Below are 24,998 nucleotides of genomic sequence, written 5' to 3' on the forward strand. Positions count from 1 at the left end.
TTGGTGTAATGTGTAAAATACGGTGATGGATCCAAACCTCCAATTTTAAGATAAGAAAGTCAATAACACCAACTAACAACCCCAGAAGTATGGACGTCGCCACCTCTTTTTCTGCACATTAGGATTTGTGAAAGGAGACTGGTGGCTGAGAGACCAATGCAAGAGCTGCTTCTCATTTTGAAAATAGAATATCTTACTCCTTGATATAAAGGTCTGTCTTGGAAGGGATCATTTCTTTAATGTTGTTAGACACCTCCATAAAAATCACTGTCATAAAAAGGTTACTTTAATGGATGTACAGTATGATTAAGGGTATTTTCAGCCTGTACTGCAATGTCAAATCTGCAGGCTGAAATAGTCTGCTGAAGCATTTCCACTATTCTTGTCGTTTGATTTTTAGGGATGCACCCACAGGTCCGGGTGTTGCATAGAGTCAGATCATGACTCAAAAAGTAACAGGGAAAAGGGCAGATGGATTAAACCAATCAAACCACCTCAGTACTTTGCTCTTCTGTGTTTATGCAAACCATCAGTAGGTCTGTGCAGCATGCTAGGCGGAGAGCTAACGTAGCATGGATGAAGCTAACTACAGCAGCTCAGCAGTTTGGAGGTATTTCACCCGTGTTACACCAACAACTCCGGCGGCGACGTGCAATCTGTGCAAAGCTAATATTTGAGGGTTTGTGGTAACGGAGCAAAATATAAAACAATCAATTCAACGGAGCATCTCAAGAATCATGAGTGTAACCGCACTAAAACAGACGCTGAGACGAAGCAGATAACGTTGTCAGCTGTGTGCACAGATGTGAGAAATATAAAACAGAGAAGCTTCTCACATTCATTGTTTCCTGTTCTTTGTTCTGGACAAGAAACTCCTGCTACTCATTGAAAAGGAGGGACTCCATCCCAAGGTAACAGCACTTAAAGCAGCTCTGTCTGAACTCTATACAGGAAAACGTGCAAACACTCATCAAATGATGTCACACTGAGAGCTTCAGCACAGATATGTGGAGCTCTGAAGTTTGCCCATCGTCTCTCTGGAGTCTAACAGTACACTGGATGGACACGACTTGTGCAGAGCTACGAGCTACAAACCTCCACAGATAACACAGCAGGGACTCCGTTCAGACTTCAATCATGGAGGTGTTCAACTAGCCGCATATTCAGATGAATGAAGTCAGTTTGTTTCAGTATTTTGTGGTATGACTGTGATTTAATGTTTATGTTTTCTTTTCTTTTTGATGCAGTTTTTTATTACTCTTTAATTCCTAATTAATCCACTGCTTCATTTAGAGGCTTACAGTTAAATAGTAATTACCTCTACTTTTAAAAATTATCTTATAATTATAAAAAATTCTCATTCGGGCTTAAAAAGTTAGAAAACAACTCAGAAAGAATTAGATCAATAACCTGTACTCCTCAATGTGAAACTGCAGTTATGTCTAACCCCGAAAATCCACAGGATGTGTGTGCGCCGCGTTTGGTCTGCGACGCGGCTTTGCTCTGTCCGAGGGCTTGTGCCCTGCTCCACAGGACGCATGTTTGAAGCATAGCGCCAGCTAAGAGAAGCCAGGAACAGCTGGGTCCAGCATGGAGAGAACCACATACAAACAACAGGTTACAGAGCCGTTCTGTGGTTCAATCATTTGGATAGTATCCCATTAATTTTGTGTTTATATCATCACTGAGTATGCTGCATAACTATAAAGTTTCAATTTAGCAGGCTTAGATGACTTTAATATGAATACTTTGGCTCTACTTTGTTGCCCTTCTGACACAGTGATCATCTTAAACTCCTGTTACCTTCTGACTCAGTGATCATCTTAAAGTCCTGTTACCTTCTGACACAGTGATCATCTTAAAGTCCTGTTACCTTCTGACACAGTGATCATCTTAAAGTCCTGTTACCTTCTGACACAGTGATCATCTTAAAGTCCTGTTACCCTCTGACACAGTGATCATCTTAAAGTCCTGTTACCTTCTGACACAGTGATCATCTTAAAGTCCTGTTACCCTCTGACACAGTGATCATCTTAAAGTCCTGTTACCCTCTGACACAGTGATCATCTTAAAGTTCTGTTACCTTCTGACACAGTGATCATCTTAAAGTCCTGTTACCTTCTGACACAGTGATCATCTTAAAGTCCTGTTACCTTCTGACACAGTGATCATCTTAAAGTCCTGTTACCTTCTGACACAGTGATCATCTTAAAGTACTGTTACCTTCTGACACAGTGATCATCTTAAAGTCCTGTTACCTTCTGACACAGTGGTCATCTTAAAGTCCTGTTGTAGTGGACCTGGATCACGTATGTGTGTCTGTTTGAAGCTTACATCCATAATCGATGTGTATTTCTGATCTATATGATCTGGAGTCGGGGGTCTGTATATGTTTTTTTATTTTGAAATTAACAGATCCTCGTGCCTTGACGCGTGCTGGGTGCGGGGCTCCGTCAAAAATAGGCTTGAAGCATATCTCTGGTGGAGCGGTGTGGGGGCACGCTCCCAAGACAGAGCTGAGACACGCCGCAGCACGCCCTGTGGACCCTAGAGCATTGACTACTTACTGATTGTCTCCTTGAAATAAAATCGTGGTTCACCTCAAACTTCCTTAAATTAAACAGCAATAAAACTGAACTTCTTCTAATTGGCACAAAATCTACATTAAACAAACTCCATAATTTCTCTATTCCCATCGACAACTCGCCCCTCTTCCCCTCCCCTCAGGTTAAGAGTCTGGGTGTCATCCTCGACAGCACCCTCTCCTTCACCTCCCATATCAACCACGTCACCCGGTCCGCCTACTTCCACCTCAGCAATATTAACCGTCTCCGTCCTTCACTCACTCCCCACTCCACTGCCATTCTTGTTCACAGCCTCGTCACCTCCCGTTTGGACTATTGCAACTCCCTTCTGTTTGGTCTCCCCCACAAAACCCTCCATAAACTACAACTGGTTCAAAATTCAGCCGCCGGTATCATCACACGCACCGCCTCCATCCACCACAACACACCCATCCTGAAACAGCTCCACTGGCTCCCCATCACACACCGGATCAACTACAAAATACTTCTCCTCACCTTCAAATCCAAACACAACCTCGCCATTCCATATCTCTCTGACCTCCTCCATACTGCCACACCCGTCCGCACCCTCAGATCCTCCTCCTCCATCCATCTCACTGTCCCCCCTGCTCGCCTTGTTACCATGGGGAGCAGAGCCTTCAGCCGCTCTGCTCCCCAGCTCTGGAACTCTCTCCCACCTGACCTCCGCAACACTGACTCACTCCCACATTTTAAATCCAAACTCAAAATCCATCTGTTTAAACTGGCTTATTCCATCTGACCACAACTCCTCTGTAAGGTGACCTTGAGTGCCAAGAAAGGCGCCTATAAATAAAATGCATTATTATTATTATTATTATTATTATAATTACTAGAATGGAAACGTAATGCAACGTGACGCATCCTGTGTATTTTGGGGGTAACACTGGTGGTGGATTGGATCTGATGGGTGCCGGTGTCGGCTGGTACCAAAACCCAGGTATCTGTGTCACATTTTAAAAAGTCAGATCAGAGCATCACTATTCATTCTGTTTTCTTTTAGCCATTAAAACACGTATATGGGTTTTAAAAATAGCCCAGTTGTAAGAAAAACCAGGGTCAGAAAATCCCACAATCCCCATTTAATGTTTATTATGTGAGTATAAACTGTTAAAAATGTCAAACATCAGCAGTGGTTTATGAGGTTTATGAGGAGAGGCCTGCAACCTGAGATTTATGTTGCTTTACTTTCAGCTGATAAAAAGCAACAAAGACAAACCTACAGATTTATGAGCTTCATGTGAAGGTATGTTAGAATTTTTAAGCCAATCTGGAGCTGAAGCAGAAACAGATTTAAACTCGACCCCTTCCAAACACACACATCAGTCCACCCAGTGAGTGAAACTGGGATAAGTGACAGGTAATCCCAGACGGTGACTGATGATAAACATAACAGAAGGCTCAAAATGAGAAATCAGCATGCTGGCATTTTCATTTCTGGTGTAATAGACGGCCTTCATGTAGATATTGAGTTGTACAGGGATGACAGAGGGGGAGAATACTCTGAACAGTGTGTGTTTGTTTCCTGTTTGTGTGTCAAATGACACTGGCAGCAGCAATCATGCATCTTTCAAGCGTCACTGAAGGCGTATCTGCCAAAGCAATTAGTGTTTCAATTCAATGGCAGCTCATGGTCCGCTGTAAGCCTCGTACGTCTAATTTATTCTGGGTAATTGTCAAAATAATTTTCTTTATCTCTCTCCCTCTGCAGCACATCTCTCCGAAAAAACGGCAAAAAAGAATGATTTAAATGTTGCTGTCGCTGTGTTGGCTGAGCTAGAGTGCTGACAGTGTTTTTAATTTCATCTTCAAGGACGAACATCACAAACCAGGAGAAACAAAAGTCAAAGAATACAGATTTTAGACCGCAAGAAAGGCTTTTTGTTTGTGAACACTCAAGTCACACTTAAGTCACAAGTTAGGGTGATGTTTGAACAATGTTACAAATGGAGGACAGGGAGCTGTGCTGGTGCATTCACAGGTACCTACACCCAAAAGCTCATCCTGCAACCTTGAGTTACTTCAAATGGGTCCATGATTTACAAAATAAGGATTACTGCTGAATCAGGGGTTAACGTTTGAGAGCACAAACTCTTCAGGAGGATGCACGCTGACATCACAAATCAACTAAGATACAAGTTCATGTCCCTTCTGGTCAAAGAGAATTGAACATCTCTTTGCAGCCAGTGGAGTCAGCAAAGAAAAAATCCAAGTCCAATTCTGCATCCGTCTTCCTTTTTGAACCAGAGGACATCGACTCCTTTCCTTTCCATTCAGTTTAGGAGTCAGTGTGTCTGTTTTGACACAGACCACAGACTGCCTGTGAACTTCATCTCACAGCACCCAGCAGAGTCTGGCTGCATCTTTTGAGGAGTCTGACACTGATATCTGTGGCCAGGCAGGCACACATAAGCACCATACGGACCTAATGATTTCAACAGCGTTTACTCCCACTGCTTCTTTGCAGACTGGCCTCCTTATTCATGCTTCAGCTGCTTTTTCAAATGCTGAAGAAGTTCTCTTTCAGATCACTTCAGAGGGGGAAGCAGGGTTTGATTTTTCTCTTCAGAAAAAAAAAACACAAGGGAACACAAGACTCAACACGAGGGAATCTGAGTGTTTTTTCCCCCTGTATGTAGTTATCATCCTAAATCTGTTAAAATTCATGTTTCCACTTTGCTGCTTGTGATGCTTGAGAGGATTTTCCAATGAGAAAGGATGCAACATTATCTTCTTCGATTCACCAGGAGGAAACAATCGACCAAAAGCCACCCTGAAAATGCATTACACACATCAACCATTGGAAACAAATAAAGCCTTGTTTATGCAGAGAGCTGCTTCCACTCTCCTCCAGCATCCTGCCTCTTTCCTTCTTCTTGTTTGACACAAATCTAAATTGACTGTCAAGGTTGCTGAAACATTAAAATAACGTGGGTGAGCTGCAGAAACAAAAGACCTGTCAGGCATCTTAATGATCCTCACCCCTCTGAAGTTGCTGGTAGCCTGGAAGTAGATGAGGTAGTTCTTGGTGGGATCTAAAGGGCTGTTCCAGTAGCCGTTGTAGGTGTGGTTGTCACCCACGGTGAAGGGTGTGGCCTCTGGAAGACTGCTGGGGGCCAGCTCGGCTGTGTAGTAATGTGGAGCCCCTTTGGCCTGCGCCTCGTTGTGGGAGTTTGGAGTGGGGAAGCAGTCGACGGTGCCCAGCTCCCTCCTCCTCACCTTACGGGATCCGTCCTCTTCAACCACCACCACCTGGTAGGCACTGGGAGAACAATCAACCTATCAGTCAGTCTTTATTTAAAGCGCTTTTTATACAATGACATTGTCACACAAGTGATGTACATAAAAACAACTTCAAATAGAATTTGAAAAAAAGAAAGAAAGAAATATATATATTAGGGGTGCAACGATACACAAAATCCACGGTTCCGTTCGGTTCGATACGTTTTCGATACAGAAAAAGAGGAATTCCCATGCCTTTTTTTACTTGTAGTTTATTGATATTCCCATCCCATCATGTAAATAAGATAAATAACATAAGGATATTTAGTCTGTTAAAGCTCCTGTGAGGAACTTTCTGTTTGTGTTGACTTTGGTGCCCCCCTATGGACTAAGTGATCTTGCTTATTTTGTCCTGTACATGTGTAAATTATGTTATCTCCTCCTTCTTTCAACCAACAGTCAACTATTTCACTCATTAAGAATATTTACTGCTGAAAAGCGTTTTTTTCGTGACGTGCTGTCCATCACCTCATCTGACACCTACCCTCTCACAGTGATTTCAGGCTTTAAAATAACAAAACGGAATTGATCAATACCTTTTTTAACAATCTTGTTTGCTTTTCTAGGTCATAAAGAGGCATCACTGTTCTTTTCAGTCCATTTCATGACCACTCAAAAACTCCTCACAGGAGCTTTAAATAAAAGAACAAGGTATAGACCTGATCTATGAGAGAGGGAACCTTAAATCACTTCTGCTTTGACTTCCAAGGGGGGGCGGGACCCGACGGGTGCGCCCCCGATATAACGGCAGGGAAATATAACGGCAGGGAAATACTGTTTGGTATCAGGCTGAAGTCTTACACAGCATGCAGTATAAGACCACAAGTAATGCATATACGCACTTTAAAACCACATCACCCAGTCTAGCATCACTACAGGACCACCGAACAACTCTGCTCTGCAACCAAAGCGGACACTCGTGCTTCCCTCTCGTTCGGGCGTGCGCTCACACACACATACGTGAACATATGAACCCAGCAGACCATCGTATGGTGAAATATAGATTTCCATATGAAGCACAGTTAAAAGAAACGTGAGCAGCTTGGACTGAATGAATGAGGGAGGAGCACGCAGTTTAGTGGACCTGCGCTCGACAATGCAGCCCGGAGGAGTCCAGCGCAGATCCTCTGAACTTTCAGCACAGAGCGCCTCGTCAGAAGTTGATAAAAATGAATATAAAATTGCGTATCGTTCGGTTCATAGGGCGTACCGAACCGTGACCACTGTATCGAACGGTTCGATACAGATACACGTATTGTTGCACCTCTAATAAAAAAATAAAAAGACCACCCCATCCTAATCCCAACCCCAGCCCCAGCCCCGACCCCAAACCAAAGAACAACAATCATAATAATAATAATAATAATAATAATGAAAATAAAATAAATAAATAAATGAAAAATAAAAAAGAAGGAAACACTGGGGAAACGCACTCATGATATCTTAATGAGGAAATACTGGAGGTAAAATAAGATGTTAAAACTCAACACAGGAAATTAAATTCACCAAAATAAAATACATTCTGAGATAATAAAAAACTACAATATTAAACAACAACAAAAAAAGAAAATAAGATGTCATACTTGATAAATTAATAAATTAATTAATAAAACAAAAAAAATAAAAAGTGACTACAATTTGAACTAGAAAATAAATAAATAAATAAATAAATAAAGTGAGGTGAAATAAAACTGTTAAAAAGCTGCCTCACCGTGAGTCTTTGTTCTAGCTTTTGGTGCAATTAAAAGTCCACTACCTGAAGACCTGAGGGCCCTCACTGGCTGATAAAAGCAAATCTGATAAATAAGAAGGAGCAAGATCATAAAGATATTTAAAAACCAAAAAAAAAAATCTTAAAATCTATTCTAAAATATACTGGAAGCCAACACAGAGACTTTAAAATTGGTGTAATGTGGGCCCTCTTTCTGGTCTTTGTCAACAAGAGTGGAGGTTAGTATGAGATGCTATAGTTATGACTTATACACATTTATTTTCCTATATTCATATCCCTATAAGTGTGTCCTCTCACTTTGAGGCCATGACTAATTATTTTATATTCACATTTTTTCGTGCTCTCCCTAAAAACCCTGCCGCTGCACTCCAACAGTCCTTGCTTGCATTCAATTTGCTCTGCTTGTGCTTGAACTCTGTCATGCACTTCCTCCTCTCCAGCTCTGGTCCTTTCTCTCACATCACTGGATTTGCATCCTTCAATGGTCCTTCTATAGCTTTGACTGTAACAAGGCCCACCTTCCCTGCAGGAGGTCATGTAAATGCATTAACTGGAAACTATGGAGCAAGTGCTGCATATTGAATGAAGGACAAAACCTGCTGATTAGTGGCCCTGCAGCTCAGATTGCTCCTTTAAGCACAAGAGAACCCTGCTCCAGTTTTCGACTCAGCTTTCAGATGTTTTAGCTCATCAACTCCATCAAAATCTAAAGACTAAATAAAAGCCAGGTGCGAATTTGACCAGTGAATCTCCTCTCTACAGGTGCATACTCTTGAAAAAACAACACTTTCCTCATGTTTATTTCCCTTCCTTACAACACTAGAAAAACAAACAGACAGTAGTTTTGTCTGAGGGCTCGGTTGCAGGAGTCTACTGGATCACAAAACGACTGCCATCATGTTATGGAAACACACTGAGCTCTTTTTTTTGTGAAACAATCAGGGATGTACCAAAGCGACTAATTCCCAACTCATTTAAACAGAAATATAAACTCCGTCCAACTGCCTCATCTTCTTCCTCAGATTACAGGATGGTAAAAAGAGGAGCTCTGTGGGTTTGAGTTTACAGCAGAGAGGATAAATGTGGTAAACTTAAAGACCGGTGTTGTGTTGCTTCAGGCTGCCATTCATAGCGCTCCCTGTGTTTAATAGCAGGAGCTGTAGACTAGCTCTGTCACAAAGTCACTAACCAAGAATATTCATGTTGATTTTCTACAAACACCTCATCGTATTTCTCACTTGTGACCACTACATCAAAAGCTCCTGCTATCCTCTTCCTCCTATCATTTACTTTAACTCTTCCTGTCCCATTAAAGTGACTAACCATAGACCTTTGACATTGGAGTCCCTGAGCTCCCTTGTCTTGTAGGTTCCTCTGGATCTCTGCTGCACTGAACGTACCAGACTCCAGCTGCTACAACTACTACTGTCCGTCACTATCATCTCTCTCTCTCTCTTCATCTCCCTCTATCCCTCTCCAACACGTCTTGGTTTGGCCTTGAGCCAAACCAGCGCCCCCTTAAGGCTGATTGATACTTCTGCGTCTCCCCTACGCAGCGGGGGCTGACGCGGACTTGAGCCCCACATACTTGTGCGTCGGTGTGTCCGTGTCGCAAAGCAATTTTCCACCGAAACACTAGAGGGCAGTGTGGTCTCTCTGATAGCCGGTCGCCTGCTTCCTGCCCCGCTGCGATCTCTGTTTACTTTTCCACAGAGATTCAGAGCGTGTTATGTTAATCTACAGCTGATACATGTTGCTGTTTATCATACATACATGATTACATGAAGAATAGAGAGGAGGAGATGAAATACACGGCCGATGTGCGGCCGATGTCTGGGATCCCGGAAGTGTTGTAAATGCAGGAAATACAAAGCCGCCGAGCCGACCAATCACAGAGCTTGAGGTCCGCGTCGGCTCTACGGGGAGTTACATTTTGGAGGAGGTGCACGTCAGCTACGTGCGTAGGCCTCGGCGTAGGTACGGGAGCTACGCGGACCCCCGGCGTACGGTACGCTGTTGATTCAACGCAGAAGTATAAATCAGCCTTTAGAAACCATTTAAAACTGTTCAAGGTGCACTCAATATTCTGAGAAGACTGGTCACAGTTTAGGCTTCATGTGACTTTGGACTCAACATTTCAGAGCCCTGATGATAGTTGTATTGCTGCATGAGAGCCTAATGGTGAAAGACAGTCAACAGTTACATCATGATGAGGGTTCATACAGGAGTGAGAGGTCAGATCTGAATCAGAAAGCTCAGTCAGGTATGGATGTGACATCACACGTTGAATCTTTCTTTAGTCTTTCTAACGAGCGCGGCTCACCTGGAGCTTTGTTTACAGTCTGTCTGATCGTCTGACTCTTCCTGTTTTTTTGCCTCATCACTCCTTTTTCAGCAGTGTCATCACGTCCCCTGATCTCTGAAATTAACTTGCTAAGTAGATTATTATAATTAATGATGGGAATGACAGCCAGAACAAGATGACTGCGATCCAAGTTTAATGAAGCCAGTTTGCCCCTTCAAACAGTGATTCAACATTTGTAGTGAGTGCCAATGCTCTCAAGGGAGAAAACAGAGCAGTATGCAAATGTGTGAGTTGTGTTTATGAAAGCAATTTGAGTGATTTTCATTGTAATTTTAAGAACAGATCAGAATCCACAACTTTTATTAGGGTTGTCGTTTTGCTGTCATTTGTAGAAGTGCAGCTTGAGCACGCAGGTTATCTTAAAAACACCTCTGCACTGTTTGTCTTCTCTGTCTATTGAAATGTCAATATCTCTCCAGAGCCATCCACATTTATGATCGAGCAAGGTTGTCATGTGTCTGACAAAGCATGGCCTCACATACCCAACATTGTATGTATCTATTGGCCTTGTAATGTTTGAAGGAGAGGACTTCATTCTACCACCGAGGATTGGAGTTTCTTTTCCACTTTCTCTCGCTTCCATTTTCTCAACCTGCATGCTGACTGAAATTGGTGAGCGGCGCTCGTTACGGTGACACACCTGTCAACCAGTCAGCGTATGATTGGTCGGTATGCGCTGTCATTCCCAAACTGTCTGCCATGGTGAGTCAGGTATCAGGGCACAGACAGTGAAGATGTCTTTTTTGGTCGTTCATGCAATACAAGCTAACCCAGGACAATCAGCTGCCGGGTTCAGCACTGTGACGTGGCCCGGGACAGATTTAGGAAGATATGAGGTGATTCATAGTCTGTCTGGTTCTTCATACATTGGACTTAAAATGGTACTTGCAATGCTACATGCTTGTTGAACTATTCCTGCTGCCTAGAGAGCTTTTTATTTTATTTTTTTACAGCAGCTATAAATATCAGAGCACAGATGAGGGCTGAATGAATGCTGGCGTAGGAGTGAGTAGTGTATTAGTTGTACCTGACAGGAGCCCCTCTTGCCAGCGCAGGGCGCAGCAGCACGGTGATGGTGCTCTCTGACTCGCTCAGCGGAGATGGGATGTCTTCATAGTCGAACACCGGGGCTGAGGAGAGGAACAAAGCAGGAGAGGAGTCAGAGATGTTGACATGAACCAGAATGATGATAGAAAAATACACGTTTTGTTTCGAGAGATCACAAGATGTATCTGCACATCTGCTTGGATATTTCAGTAATTTTTCCTCCATGAAAAGATTGAGTGTGCTCTCTTTATTCATTAACCAAACCCGTCCCCTGTGTGCTGCAGTGTGTGGAGGCCTCCCACACACCGCCACTGACTGATGATGACTAGAAACAGCAGCCAACTACAGAGAAAACAAGAGGCCCTTATAATATAATTAGGGCAGATCTCAAAGCTGCACAACCCCAGCAAAGCTCTGGGGACAATGAGGTTGAGTGTTCCCATCTCTGTTTACTACCGGGAGTGAATTAACTGGAGTATGTAGTGAAGCAAATGGTCGCCCTGTTACAACAGATAAGCTGAGACAAAAAAGGCTCCTGAGTGGAAGTGGAAATGTTTTTGCTTCGGAGGCAGAGCTTTAATGCTTGTTGTTAAAATCTGCTTGTGTAACCTGTCATCCAACAAAAAATAAAAGCACACACTCGCACACAGCAAGCTGAGGTTTGCATTATACAAAGTGTTTTTGAGGACTGTGCGTGTTAGGTGGTTTAATCCAGCATGAATTATGAAAAGACTAACAGTGCCACATTACGTTTTCATGCTCGCTACAAGAACTCGGAGCATGAGACGACTTCCTGCTGGGCTTCTCCGACAGCCCGGGGAGAGCATGTGATACTGCAGGTGGAACATCTGACAGCTGTGAGTCCTACACAGGCCACCCTCTGAAGCAGATTGAATAGGTACAGGACATACGGAGGGATGGAGGAATGGATGTAATAATTCAGGGCTGTATCCGACACATATTTATTCATTATATTATGTAAAAATGGATGAGGCTCAGAATTTCATCTCTGCTTTTTGTAGATGATGTGGTTCTGTTGGCTACTTCAAGTTGGGACCTTCTGCAGGCATTGGTGGGGTTGAGTGCGAAGCAGCTGGGATGAGAGTTGGTACCTCCAAGTCTAAGGCCATGGTTCTCCGCCGAAATATGGTGGATTGCCCTCTCTTGGCGGGGGGTGATTCCTTGCCCCAAGTCGGGAAGTTTAAGTATCTCTGGGTCTTCACGAGTGGGGGTAAAATGGAGACAGATTGGTGCAGCGTCAGCAGTGATGCGGACGTTGTACCGGACCGTTGTGGGATAGAGGGAGCCGAGCCAAAAGGCAAAGCTTTCAATTCACTAGTTGGTCTACGTTCCAACCCAAACCTATGGTCATGAGCTGTGGGTCCTGACTGAAACAATAAGATCTTGGATACAAATGGCTGAGATGAGTTTCCTCTGAAGGGTGTCTGGACATTTGAAGGGAGCTCGGAGTAGAGCCGCTGCTCCTTCATGTCGAAAGGAGTTGGCTGAGGTGGTTCGAGCATCTGATAAGGACGCCTCCCTTTAGAGGAGGGTCTTCTCTGGGTCTTCTAACTGGGAGAAGACCCTGGGGAAGACCCCGAACTCGGTGGAGGGATTATATATCCCACCCGATCTCGGATCGCCTCAGGATTCCCCAGGAGGAGAGTGTTGCTGGGGAGAGGGATGTCTAGGTCAATTTGCTTGGACTGCTGCCTCCACGACCCGACCCCGGATAAGCGGAAGAAAATGGACGGATGGATGGATGAGGCTGTTTGAGGTGGAAACTAATGGTTGGCAGATGATTTGAGGCCAACAGTCTCAAACTTGGGTTTTAAGATGGACAGTGATTTTAAATTGGATCGTCAAATTAGCTCTGTAGTGAAGTCCAGCTTTTTTCAGCTTAGGCAGATGGCAAAGGTGAAGCCTTTACTTGCACAGCAGCTCTTTGAGACAGTAATCCATGCTTTTATTACTTCTCGGCTGGATTACTGTAACACACTTTATATTGGAGTTAGTCAGTCCTCCCTTGCACGTCTCCAGTTGGTGCAAAATGCAGCCGCTCGCCTCTTAACTGGAGTACGTAAGAGGGAGCACATTACTCCGATCCTGGCCTCCCTTCACTGGCTCCTTGTGCACTTCAGAGTCCACTTTAAGATTCTGTTATTTGTTTTTAAATCTTTAAATGGTCTGGCCCCGCCTTACCTCTCTGAGCTCCTTCACCCCTTCGCTCCTGTTTGGTGCCTCAGGTCAGCTGATCTGCTGCTCTTGGAGGTACCAGAGCAAAACGGAAGCTGAGAGGGGATAGAGCTTTTTCTGTTGCTGCTCCAAAATGATGGAATGAGCTTCCCCTCCACATTAGACAAGCCTCCTCACTGTCCATTTTTAAAACTCATCTTAAAACCCATTTTTATCCCTTGGCTTTCAACCCTGCATGAGACTCTGCTCCTGTTTTAGTGTTTTATGGTTTGTTTTTATTTATTGTTTTATTGTTTTAATTGTTTTATTATCCTGTGTTTGAATTGTTTTTATGCCTGCGTTGTTTGTCTATTTATGTACAGCACTTTGTTCCGGCTGTGGTCGTTTTAAAGTGCTTTATAAATAAAGTTGAGTTGAGTTGACTTGAGGTTGTTGCAAAATCTAGTGTGTAAGATGAACTTTTAATACTTTTAATCATCTTAAAAGAGATCTATGCCTACACACTGGTGTGAATAATGTTCCACTTTAATATGCAGAGAGGTATTTTATTGGTTTGTGATAGATGTCGCTCGAAGAAGCAAATTTGGCCACTTCGCTGTGCAAAGCATGCTGGATATATACAAGTCAAACCAGGTGACAGTGACACTTTTAACCCTTTTCTCCTTCATTACATTACAACTGCACATTTATAGAAAACTGTGGCATACTGTTAAGTAAATAAGCCGTGTGGAGAGCTGGTTTGATTGAAAAGACTTCTCAGATCTCAGGCAGCAGATGCAGTCGTATCTCAAAGCTATCATTGCCAGCGCAGGCTGAGGTCAAAGGCTTTATCTCTTTCTAATAGGTTAATGTGTGTAATGTACAGTGCTGTGATAACAGATGGTACTAGAATGAGCTCCACACCTGTATAGAATCTGCACGATGCTGAACTCAGCTGAAGTCTTCACTTCTCTAACACAGCCTGAGATTCTCACCATCCTTCACCGTCATCCGGGGATCTACTTTCTTTGAGTTTCACCCTTTGTCTGTGTAATCCAAAAAGATGTCTGGAATTAATGTAATGATCAAATTCAGCTGAGTTAACAGCAGCTTGTCTGGCAGCCCCTGAAGGCCGTGTTGAAGAGAACTGCTTTATGAGGTGCTTTAAACACTTTGAACAGTTTTAATGGCTCCATTTGTTTTGAAACTGAAAAGACCTCTCTGGATAATCCTGCTGCTGTTTAACACAAAGTGAACACTCCACACTGCACCAATCGTAACCCAGTCTACTCAGGTCCAGCTCCCTACAGCTGATGTCTTTCCCACAGCACGGCTAAAGACTTGTAGTGATGGAGCGTTTGAGACCGTAGCACCAAACCTCTTACACTCTGAGATCCACTCTTTGCACCACTCCAATTGTAATTTAAGACTGTTGTCTGTGAAAAGTGCTTCTTAAATAAAACTTAGCAGATCAGCCTGCAGTGCCTGCTGATGTCAGGGTTGGTAGTCACGGAAAACTAGCATGATTCAAAACCGGTCCTCAGCACATGGTTTGTGTTTTGCACTACATCAACTCATGTCTCACTCAGCGGTAAGAAAACACCAAAACATTCTCATAGTGAAAGTTAAAAACACAAACATGAAATGTACGCTTTGCAGGAGGCGGGCAGAACGGCAGGACGGGATTTGATTGGTTTCATCATTTGGCTCCTGATGGCAGGGATTGGTTGGTGTTTTCCCAGGTTTACTCCTGCTGTAGATAGCAGCTTTTTTTTTTCACTCTTTTTTAAGAACAAATTATTTATTGATTGCCATCGGGACATAAAGATCATTTTAACCAGTATAACAAAAAGTGGATCTAAATCTGACTACCAACCCCAGCTTTAAATAGAAGGAATAATGGCTGTATATGAGATACGAAGAGAGTAAAAAAATGTAAGGAAAATAAGATGCAACAGAACTTAAAATGATAAAGAAAGGCAGTAAGAAGATGGTGACATCACATAAAGGCAAGTCTATAACAGTGAGTTTTAAGAAGAGATTTAAAAGATGTTTCAGATTCTGCCAGCCTTATCTCCTCTGGCAGGCCGTTCCAAAGTCTAGGGGCTCTTATTGAAAATGCTCAGTCCCCTTTACATTTAAGCCTAGCCTTTGGAGCAGCCAGGAGGTTCCCACCAGGGATGTGCAATGATTTTCAAATATTCATTCGTTATTAAATATCAAATAGTTACTTTGACTATTTTCTCATTTTAAAAGTAAAATTTTTCATTGTTGTTACCGGTGCCTGGTTGTAATACGGTATGCCCGCCAGACGGTGGCTAAAGAGCGTCTAGGGTATTTGAATAATCGGCAAATAGATGCCAATGATTATGGAATAGTATTTTGGCTTTAAATGCCCATCCTCAGTTCCCACCCGAGGATCTAAGGCCGAGGGTTGGCTCATATGGTGTTAAAAGTTCTGAAATATAGCTTGGAGCCAGAACCGTGCATGCTTCAAAAGTGATCAGTAAAATCTTAAAATCTAACAGTAACAGGAAGGCAGTGGAGGGAGGCTAAGGCTGGGGTGATGTGATGTTGTCTGTTGAAACCAGCAAGAAGCCGAGTTGCTCGTTCTGGAGTGTTTGGAGGCTGGTGAGTGTTTTTTGTTGATTCCAGTTAGAAGTGAGTTACAGTAATCAAGTCGCGAGAAGATGAGTGCGTGGCAAGCAAACCATTCTGAATGTTTTGCAATAACATACTTAAGACCTGAAGTTACAGTAAGACCCATTACTGCCCCTGTCATTACACCTGTTCAGGAGGGTGTGATCTGTAACCATGCTACATAATAGCTGCTAAAGCTGGAAGTGGTTTTTGATAAGTAGAAACATTCAAAAGTAAAACATACAACACAGTAATTTGTTCTCAAAAAGCAGGCATTAAGAGGTTGAAGTGTTCTCCAGTGTGACCTCCAAATGCAATTTCCCATGATTGCAAAACTGTTTGATCACCTGCAAGTCTTATCAAGATGGCATCATGTTCATAAATGAAAGAGCCACCGTAGCTGCATGGTTTTTGTTTTTCCCCCATAAACTCCTTTTTTATGCGGTCCCTCTCAGCATACATTCAGCATTTCAAAAGATCCACAGGAACTCTTCTTTGTTGATCCACTCCAATTAAAATTCCCTGCCAGTTGGAGATATTATGTGACACTTTACATTATGCATTTATTGCTTTTTGTTCATCTCTTACTCCAAAGGCAGAGCTCTGGCAGTGTGGAGCCACTGGCAGAGAGTGGAGCTGCAGCTGCTCTGCCTGTCTCTGCATGCTGGAGCTGTGTATCAGGTTATTACCAAGCGGCAACCTACGGTCTCAAAATTTGAAGCCCATGTGGAAGTGTTATAAACTGCAGTTCATCGAGAATCAGCTTGAGGCTGGCTGCAGAAACCCAGGAAACCACATACTTTACTCTAACTCTACCTATCCGATTGAAAGTTACTAACCATAGACCTTTCTGGAGTCCCTGAGCTCCCTTGTCTTGTAGGTTCCTCTGAGCTGACGTAGACATCCTCCTGCTGATATGGACGTGCTGGACTCCAGTGGCAACAGCTACTTCTACTACTCGTCTCATCACTATCACCACTCCCTCTCTCTCTTATTCTCCTCTATTCCTCTTTCCAACCCCAACTCGGTCTCAGCAGACATGAGTCTAACATGAGTCTGGTCCTGCTCGTGGTTACTGCCTTAAACGGAAGTTTTATCTCATTGCTGTAACTAGCTAAATATTGCGAGGTGAAATGCTCATGGTGGATTAAGGTGGGGTCAGACTGAGTCTTATGCTGTCTTGGTGTTGGGTCTCTGTTCATAATTTAACATAGTCTGGGTGTGAGTGGTCTAGACCTGCTCTGTTTGTAAAAGAGTCTTGAGATCACGTTTGCTGTGATTTGGCACTATACAAATAAAGATTGATTGATTGATTGATTGATTGATTGATTGATTGATTGATTGATTGATTGATTGATTGATTGATTGATTGATTGATTGATTGATTGATTGATTGATCGATTGCTTTTCAAAGACGATGACTTTGATAGACAATATACAATTTTTGCAAAGTCACCAAACTTCTGCTTTGGTTTCTGGGTATAGAAGTAAAAAATAACAAGTTTAAAGAGATTTTTATGGATTAGCATGTGCCGTTTGAGGCATTCAAACAACACCAAAAGGCTTGGAATAGCTGCAGATTGTAATACTTTTAAAACCAGACTCTCTTCCAGTGCTGAGAGGTTTGTATTGAAATGGGGGCTGTGGTATCTGCAGATTTGTTTGGGAGCCTTACCTTTACTATTCCTGTGTGATTTATTTAAAATAAAGGATAGATCCTCCTGTACCCACCTTAATCCTAGTATTTTTCTTATGGGAAAACATCACAACAGCCTGTTCTGTTTCATCTAAGCAACCATAATTAGCGGAGCAGCTTGCAGGTACACATTTGTAGATGAGAGTGTTTTTTAGCTCTCCCTACAGACATCTTTTTTCCCCGTTTGAATCTCAAGATCTATACGGGCATCCTTTCACTCACAAACACTGCTGCTCTAATTTCTCTGCCGCTGTGTCTCCTTTGAATGATAAACATAGAGGCTGTTTGTGGGGCTGGAAAAAAAAAAAGCTGCTTTTCACTCCAACCATTTAAAGTGAACATGTGAGTTCCACTATAATTCAGGTCTGCTGTTATTCCATCAAAGACAGCGATGCATGCCTGAAAGCTGAGAAAGACTGAGAGGAAATGAAGACAATTTGTATAATTCAAAAGTATATGTGTAATTTCATCAAACATTCTTCAAAAGGAGGAAAAAACAAGTCATTACTCAGGCAGCTCTCCTATCTGCTGTTGAGCTTTGAGTGAAATCACAGTTTTGAGAGAAAATATCATTTGTACTAAAAATGCTGCTGTCACTGTGACTCAACTCCACATGATCTACATACAATAGCAGCAGAGATTATAATTTGTTATTACTATTTAATCTTACTATTCCATACGTTGATCTTACCCTACAGTTACCGATGCATCACACACAAACATGCAGGACAATGGTTTACTTTATACACTTAAAGCTCCTGTGAGGATCTTTCTGTCTGTGTTGACTTTGGCGCCCCTTGTGGACAAAGTAATACCCTTTTTTCTTTCAATGTCCTGTGCATGTGTAAGATGTGTTTTCAGATGAAAAGTCCCATCATCATCTAACAGCCAACCATGTCACTCACTTTGACCGGCTTTCACCTGGTCTGACACCTACCCTCTTAAAGAGCTCATAGTGCCCTATCACCCCTCTAGAACACTACGCTCCCAGCATGCAGGCCTGCTCATCGTACCGAAAGTCTCTAAAAATAGTATGGGAGGTAGAGCCTTCAGTTATCTATCCTTCGGGCCCCTCTCCTTTGGAATCATCTACCAGTCAGGGTCCGGAAGGCAGACACCTTCCTTTCCTATTAAAGTCACTAACCATAGACCTTTCTGGAGTCCCTGAGCTCCCTTGTCTCGTAGGTTCCTCTGGATCTCTGCTGCTGTGGACGTGCCAGACTCCAGCTGCTACAACTACTACTGTTTGTCTCACCACTATCATCTCTCTCTCTCTTCATCTCCCTCTATCCCTCTCTCCAACACAGCCTCAGCAGATGTGTGTCTAACATGAGTCTGGTCCTGCTGGAGGTTTCTGCCTGTTAAAGGAAGTTTGTCCTTGCCACTGTAACTTTCTAAAAGCTGCAAAGTGCTCTGCTCATGGTGGATTAAGATGAGATTAGACTGAGTCCTGTCTGTAAGATGGGACTGGATCTTATCCTGTCTTGATGTTGGGTCTTCGTTGATAATAGAACATAGAGTCAGTCTAGACCTGCTCTGTTTGGAAAGAGTCTGAGGGGAACATTTGTTGGGATTTGTGCACCATTTGAATAAGATTGATTGATTGACTTTTTACCAGTGGTTACAGGTATTGAAAATTACAATAAAGGGATTATCTTTCCTTTATCTGGTGGATGGTTTGGTGAGATTTTTCAGATCAAAGAGGCATCACTGATCATCCCTGTCTGTTTCATTACCATCCTAAAACTTCTCACAGGATCTTTCAAGCAACATCGTTAACAAACGCTATCACAAGCAGATGCTAACGGCTAACCCTGACACATAGATAAATATCACACAGGATACTTCAGTTTATTCCAGTGGGTTAAACACATCTCGCAAATATTAACTTCCCTGAAACAATTCAAACTCAGCCATGTCTGGGTTTTTTGAATATCACCCACAGGAGAACACAGCTCAGCTGTTTTACTCCCTTTCTCCAGCAGTGGAGTCTAGCTCATCTTTTATGTTGCCGTCAGGTACTTGAGGCTGGATGACCGGTGTGTCTCTGAATGAAAACTAAATTACATTACATAACCTGGACCACAGGATTCTCAGACTGATGATGACTACATGCATTTGGTTTTAGCTGTGCACTGCCCAGACATCTGTCTCAGGTGAGAAACAATTTCCTTCAGTAGCAAGTCATTTATTGGTTGCAATCTGGCGTACTGTATCAATATGAACCCCAAATAAATAGATATTTTAAGTGATTTGTTTGCAGTGCATGAGCAGAAAGTATTCTGAAAGACCAAAGTCATGAAGCAGATTAATGAAAAGTTTGGATTCAAGCTTTGGTAAGTCTCTCTGCACTATGAAAAACCATAAAATGCTTGTTTTTATCAGTGAAGATGAGATTATTTGGGATTACACATCATGTGTTTTGTGTTTCTTTTCATTGCACCAACACAGCACCTCATCACACCACATGTGCAGTCCAAAACACCCTTTAAAAAACCAAGTGGTGCTCACAAAGATAGCAACACGCACAATAGTATGGTAAAAGGCCTCACCTGAGATGTTGGTGGTGATCTCGGTGAGCGCAGTCTGGCCGAAGCCCTTGGCAGTTCTGGCCCGCACCGACACCAGGTAGGTGGTCCCAGGGTGGAGGCCGGAGAACATGTGGTAGGTCTCGTTCCTCAGCTTGGACACTGTGCGGCGAGGACCTGGCACGTTGATGCCCGGGTCTGAGGATTCAATGCTCTGGTAGCTGATCTGGAAACGGGAAAATCAAGCAGTGTGAGGTTACTGATGCTAATGTTCTCATAGCTGCTGTTTCTAACATGTTGACGTTAAGCAGGTATACTGTATGTACAGTTGGTGTTGTAATGAAATTGGTATTTTAATGCAACATGTGATCAATGCAGTACATAAACTCCTCTACAAGGGCTCTGACAAGCAAAGGAATTAATGACTTTTAGTAAGTCCTACAGAAAATGTATATTCTAGTGTCCGTCCGGACGCTGTAGGGATGACGAGCCGTAATTCATGCTAGTTTTCCGTGACTACCAACCCTAGCTTTAAATGCCAACATGGACAGGCAACATTTAACAAACTTCTTCCTAATTTAAGATCAGTCAGGGACACTCATCTCCTCATTAATCTTTTATTGCCAAATGGATAAACTGTCATATTTGGCACAAGTGGCTCAACTTATTGGGATGCTCCTCTGGTTATCCAAGCAGCATGCTGTGGCTTTCCAATGAGTGCAACTCTAAATCTCCTACAAGGGAAGGAACAAAGCTTTCAGAGCAGGAGGAGGGGGAGGAGGCCGGGGTGCTGGAGACAAAGCTTTGCCAGCGGCAGAGTGTGAGCAGCATCGATGTAGCAAGAATCAGTGAGAGGGGAGACGTGTTTAAATGGACGGTGGTAGTTTGAGAAAAGGCTGTGATTGGTCTGAGTGATCAGAGACAATGACTCAGTCAGATGATTACAGACGGAGAAAATTACCAGCCTGTTGTGTCGTTTTGTCATGAAAGCTACAATGCATTTCGTTAGCTGCTTGACATGAGTAGCTTACTCTATTACAATGGGGACGCCCAGTTTGAGATCAAGACTTGTTTTTCTGTGTTCTAAAACTTTAATATGTTTGTGATGAAAAAAACATGCAGATTGTTTGTCCGAAAATATGACACAGGGCAGTGACAGCGTCTGAGTAAAAGTCGATAGAGGAGGAGGAGCTGGAGGTGGAGGAGCCTATCAGACGGCTGAGACCGCAAAGGAGGATTAGATTTGCATATCTTCCATCCTACGATGGAGGGGAGCTTCCTTTTCACATCGGAGGTGCCGTTAAGCCGGCTGAGAGTGGAGGTCTGCAGCTGGACTCCTCTCATAAATGTTGCGATTGAGGTATTAGAAAGGTTTTCATCCTGAGAGAATGTGACAATCAGTACCACACTAAATGACAAAGAATTCAAACATTGTGACGACAATATCATTGATTTTATGGCTAATCCTCGCTGAGACACTTCCCTCTGGACTGAACTGGATGTTCGACATCACTTCATGTAAAGGAGCTGTAGCACATTCAGAGAAACAGAGTTCAGCCAAAGTGAGATTTGTGGTTTTACCCTTGGCCCGTGTTCGAACGAGGCCTTTAAAGTATTCCCCATTCTAAAGCATTCTTAAGTCAGTGCTGTACGAGCCTGTGCACTATCAGTAATATGTTTTACACAGCCCATAGCTCATTTTTCACACCACCTGGGAGATTGAATTTGGATGGCATTTTATTTAAAGGCTCTCTCATGAGAAACGCCTCTCAATTAATCTTGAGACTACTGCAAAACGATGTCATCTCGCAGCGCTGATCTAATAAATCTCATGGTGCGGTTAGCTGCTGATAATCAGACTCAGGTAGACTCTGTGTCATATCCTTGTTCTACAACTCTGCGGGCCCTATTTAACACAGATTCATGGATTAGTTATAAATATAATTACTACAGAGCATGACAAGGAGGAATAAATACACTGCTGTGGTTTGATGCATACATTTAAGTGTGTAGTGAAGATTTATGAAACGTCTTTATTTATAAAAATTACCCATGCAACCCTTTCTTCTAATGATGACACTAAAGGTTTGTGGTGGTTTAAAGGTTCCTTGGTTTGAATGTGACATTGATGTACAGTACAGGCCAAAAGTTTGGACACACCTTCTCATTCAATGCGTTTTCTGTATTTTCATGACTATTTACATTGTAGATTCTCACTGAAGGCATCAAAACTATGAATGAACATGTGGAGTTATGTACTTAACAACAAAAGGTGAAATAGCTGAAAACATGTTTTAAATTCTAGTTTCTTCTAAATAGCCACCCTTTGCTCTGATTACTGCTTTGCACACTCTTGGCATTCTCTCGATGAGCTTCAAGAGGTAGTCACCTGAAATGGTTTTCTAACAGTCTTGAAGGAGTTCCCAGAGGTGTTTAGCACTTGTTGGCCCCTTTGCCTTCACTCTGCGGTCCAGCTCACCCCAAACCATCTCGATTGGGTTCAGGTCCGGTGACTGTGGAGGCCAGGTGATCTGCCGCAGCACTCCATCACTCTCCTTCTTGGTCAAATAGCCCTTACACAGCCTGGAGGTGTGTTTGGGGTCATTGTCCTGTTGAAAAATAAATGATCGTCCAACTAAACGCAAACCGGATTGGATGGCATGTCGCTGCAGGATGCTGTGGTAGCCATGCTGGTTCAGTGTGCCTTCAATTTTGAATAAATCCCCAACAGTGTCACCAGCAAAACACCCACACAAAAACACAAAGGTTAATACACAGCCGACAGCCCTATTGGACAACTGTTAAAATTCATATTATGGCAAGAACCAATCAGCTAACTAAAGAAAAACGAGTGGCCATCATTACTTTAAGAAATGAAGGTCAGTCAGTCCGGAAAATTGCAAAAACTTTAAATGTGTCCCCAAGTGGAGTCGCAAAAACCATCAAGCGCTACAATGAAACTGGCACACATGAGGACCGACCCAGGAAAGGAAGACCAAGAGTCACCTCTGCTTCTGAGGATAAGTTCATCCGAGTCACCAGCCTCAGAAATCGCAAGTTAACAGCAGCTCAGAGACCAGATGAATGCCACACAGAGTTCTAGCAGCAGACCCGTCTCTAGAACAACTGTTAAGAGGAGACTGCGCGAATCAGGCCTTCATGGTCAAATAGCTGCTAGGAAACCACTGCTAAGGAGAGGCAACAAGCAGAAGAGATTTGTTTGGGCCAAGAAACACAAGGAATGGACATTAGACCAGTGGAAATCTGTGCTTTGGTCTGATGAGTCCAAATTTGAGATCTTTGGTTCCAACCACTGTGTCTTTGTGAGACGCAGAAAAGGTGCACGGATGGATTCCACATGCCTGGTTCCCACTGTGAAGCATGGAGGAGGAGGTGTGATGGTGTGGGGGTGTTTTGCTGGTGACACTGTTGGGGATTTATTCAAAATTGAAGGCACACTGAACCAGCATGGCTACCACAGCATCCTGCAGCGACATGCAATCCCATCCGGTTTGCGTTTAGTTGGACGATCATTTATTTTTCAACAGGACAATGACCCCAAACACACCTCCAGACTGTGTAAGGGCTATTTGACCAAGAAGGAGAGTGATGGAGTGCTGCGGCAGATGACCTGGCCTCCACAGTCACCGGACCTGAACCCAATCAAGATGGTTTGGGGTGAGCTGGACCGCAGAGTGAAGGCAAAGGGGCCAACAAGTGCTAAACACCTCTGGGAACTCCTTCAAGGCTGTTGGAAAACCATTTCAGGTGACTACCTCTTGAAGCTCATCGAGAGAATGCCAAGAGTGTGCAAAGCAGTAATCAGAGCAAAGGGTGGCTATTTTGAAGAAACTAGAATATAAAACATGTTTTCAGTTATTTCACCTTTTTTTGTTAAGTACATAACTCCACATGTGTTCGTTCATAGTTTTGATGCCTTCAGTGAGAATCTACAATGTAAATAGTCATGAAAATAAAGAAAATGCATTGAATGAGAAGGTGTGTCCAAACTTTTGGCCTGTACTGTATCCGCGGTCATGTTGTTGTCTTCCAGGGGAAAGCATTTACTCCAACCGTCCAGAGATATTGACAGGCAAGCTTAATCTGTGATATCTGGATTTCTCACAAGTGAATTAGCGTACGGTGGTGCAGTGGTTAGCGCTGTTGCCTCACAGTAAGAAGGATCCTCAGGAGCCTTCTGCGTGGAGTTCTCTCCTCCCACAGTCCTAAGACATGCTCATCAGGATGATAGTGACTCTAAATTGTGCGTAGGTGTGACCCAAACTTCCACCAGATCTGTCTCCGGTCCATCTCTGATTGGCAAAATAATTGTATTATTTTGGATGGATATCTGCTTATAACAAAACAAATATTTATCCTTTAATATGATACCTTCCCATTACATTACCCTCAATTCACAGTTCATTCCCATAAATGCCCATGGAAAGTTTCCAATTTGGAATATTTCCAAAATTCCCAAACTTAACCTCCCATGGAATTTTCCAGAAACTTTCAAGAAATTTAATGGAAATGTTCCACCCCTGTGCAACCTAAAAGCAACCAGACTCAACAGACAAGAGTCACTTAACCTGAAGGATAAAGGAAAGTCAGGTCTAAAGCTGACGCTGTCCACACACTATCTTCATGTGTAACACAAATACTTGTAGTTCCACTAAACACCAAAGTCACTCAACAACACAGAAACAAACCTGTTGAAGCAGAGACAGAAAAGCAACTCCTGTGATGTGAAAGGTTGAGGTTAAAGGAGTTTGGTGGCTTTGCAGAGAGCCGTATCTCTGCTGTCTTTAAATGTAAAAAAATCTAACTTTTGAACAAAAGGTTTCTCCCTGTAGGACTCCTTCCTTTAATGTTTTCAGACTTCAATGACAGTCTGAGCCTGTCAGTGGTGAAAACAAGCTTTGGGCTTAGC

General features: G+C 43.0%; 1 protein-coding gene across 5 annotated transcripts in view; it reads right to left on the reverse strand.

The window, feature by feature from the left end:
• ptprua (protein tyrosine phosphatase receptor type Ua) overlaps window positions 1–24,998 on the reverse strand; it is a 334,107-nt gene that overhangs the window by 100,757 nt on the left and 208,352 nt on the right. For all 5 annotated transcript variants that reach the window (XM_034704890.1, XM_034704892.1, XM_034704887.1 and 2 more), the window contains exons 10-12: window positions 20,093–20,294; window positions 11,010–11,112; window positions 5,586–5,865 (exon numbers count right to left, since the gene is read on the reverse strand). In XM_034704890.1, coding sequence (XP_034560781.1) covers window positions 5,586–5,865; window positions 11,010–11,112; window positions 20,093–20,294 — 585 coding nt within the window. The remainder of the gene's footprint in view (window positions 1–5,585; window positions 5,866–11,009; window positions 11,113–20,092; window positions 20,295–24,998) is intronic.

Source organism: Notolabrus celidotus, chromosome 16 (genome assembly GCF_009762535.1).
Source record: "Notolabrus celidotus isolate fNotCel1 chromosome 16, fNotCel1.pri, whole genome shotgun sequence".
NCBI lineage: Eukaryota > Metazoa > Chordata > Actinopteri > Labriformes > Labridae > Notolabrus > Notolabrus celidotus.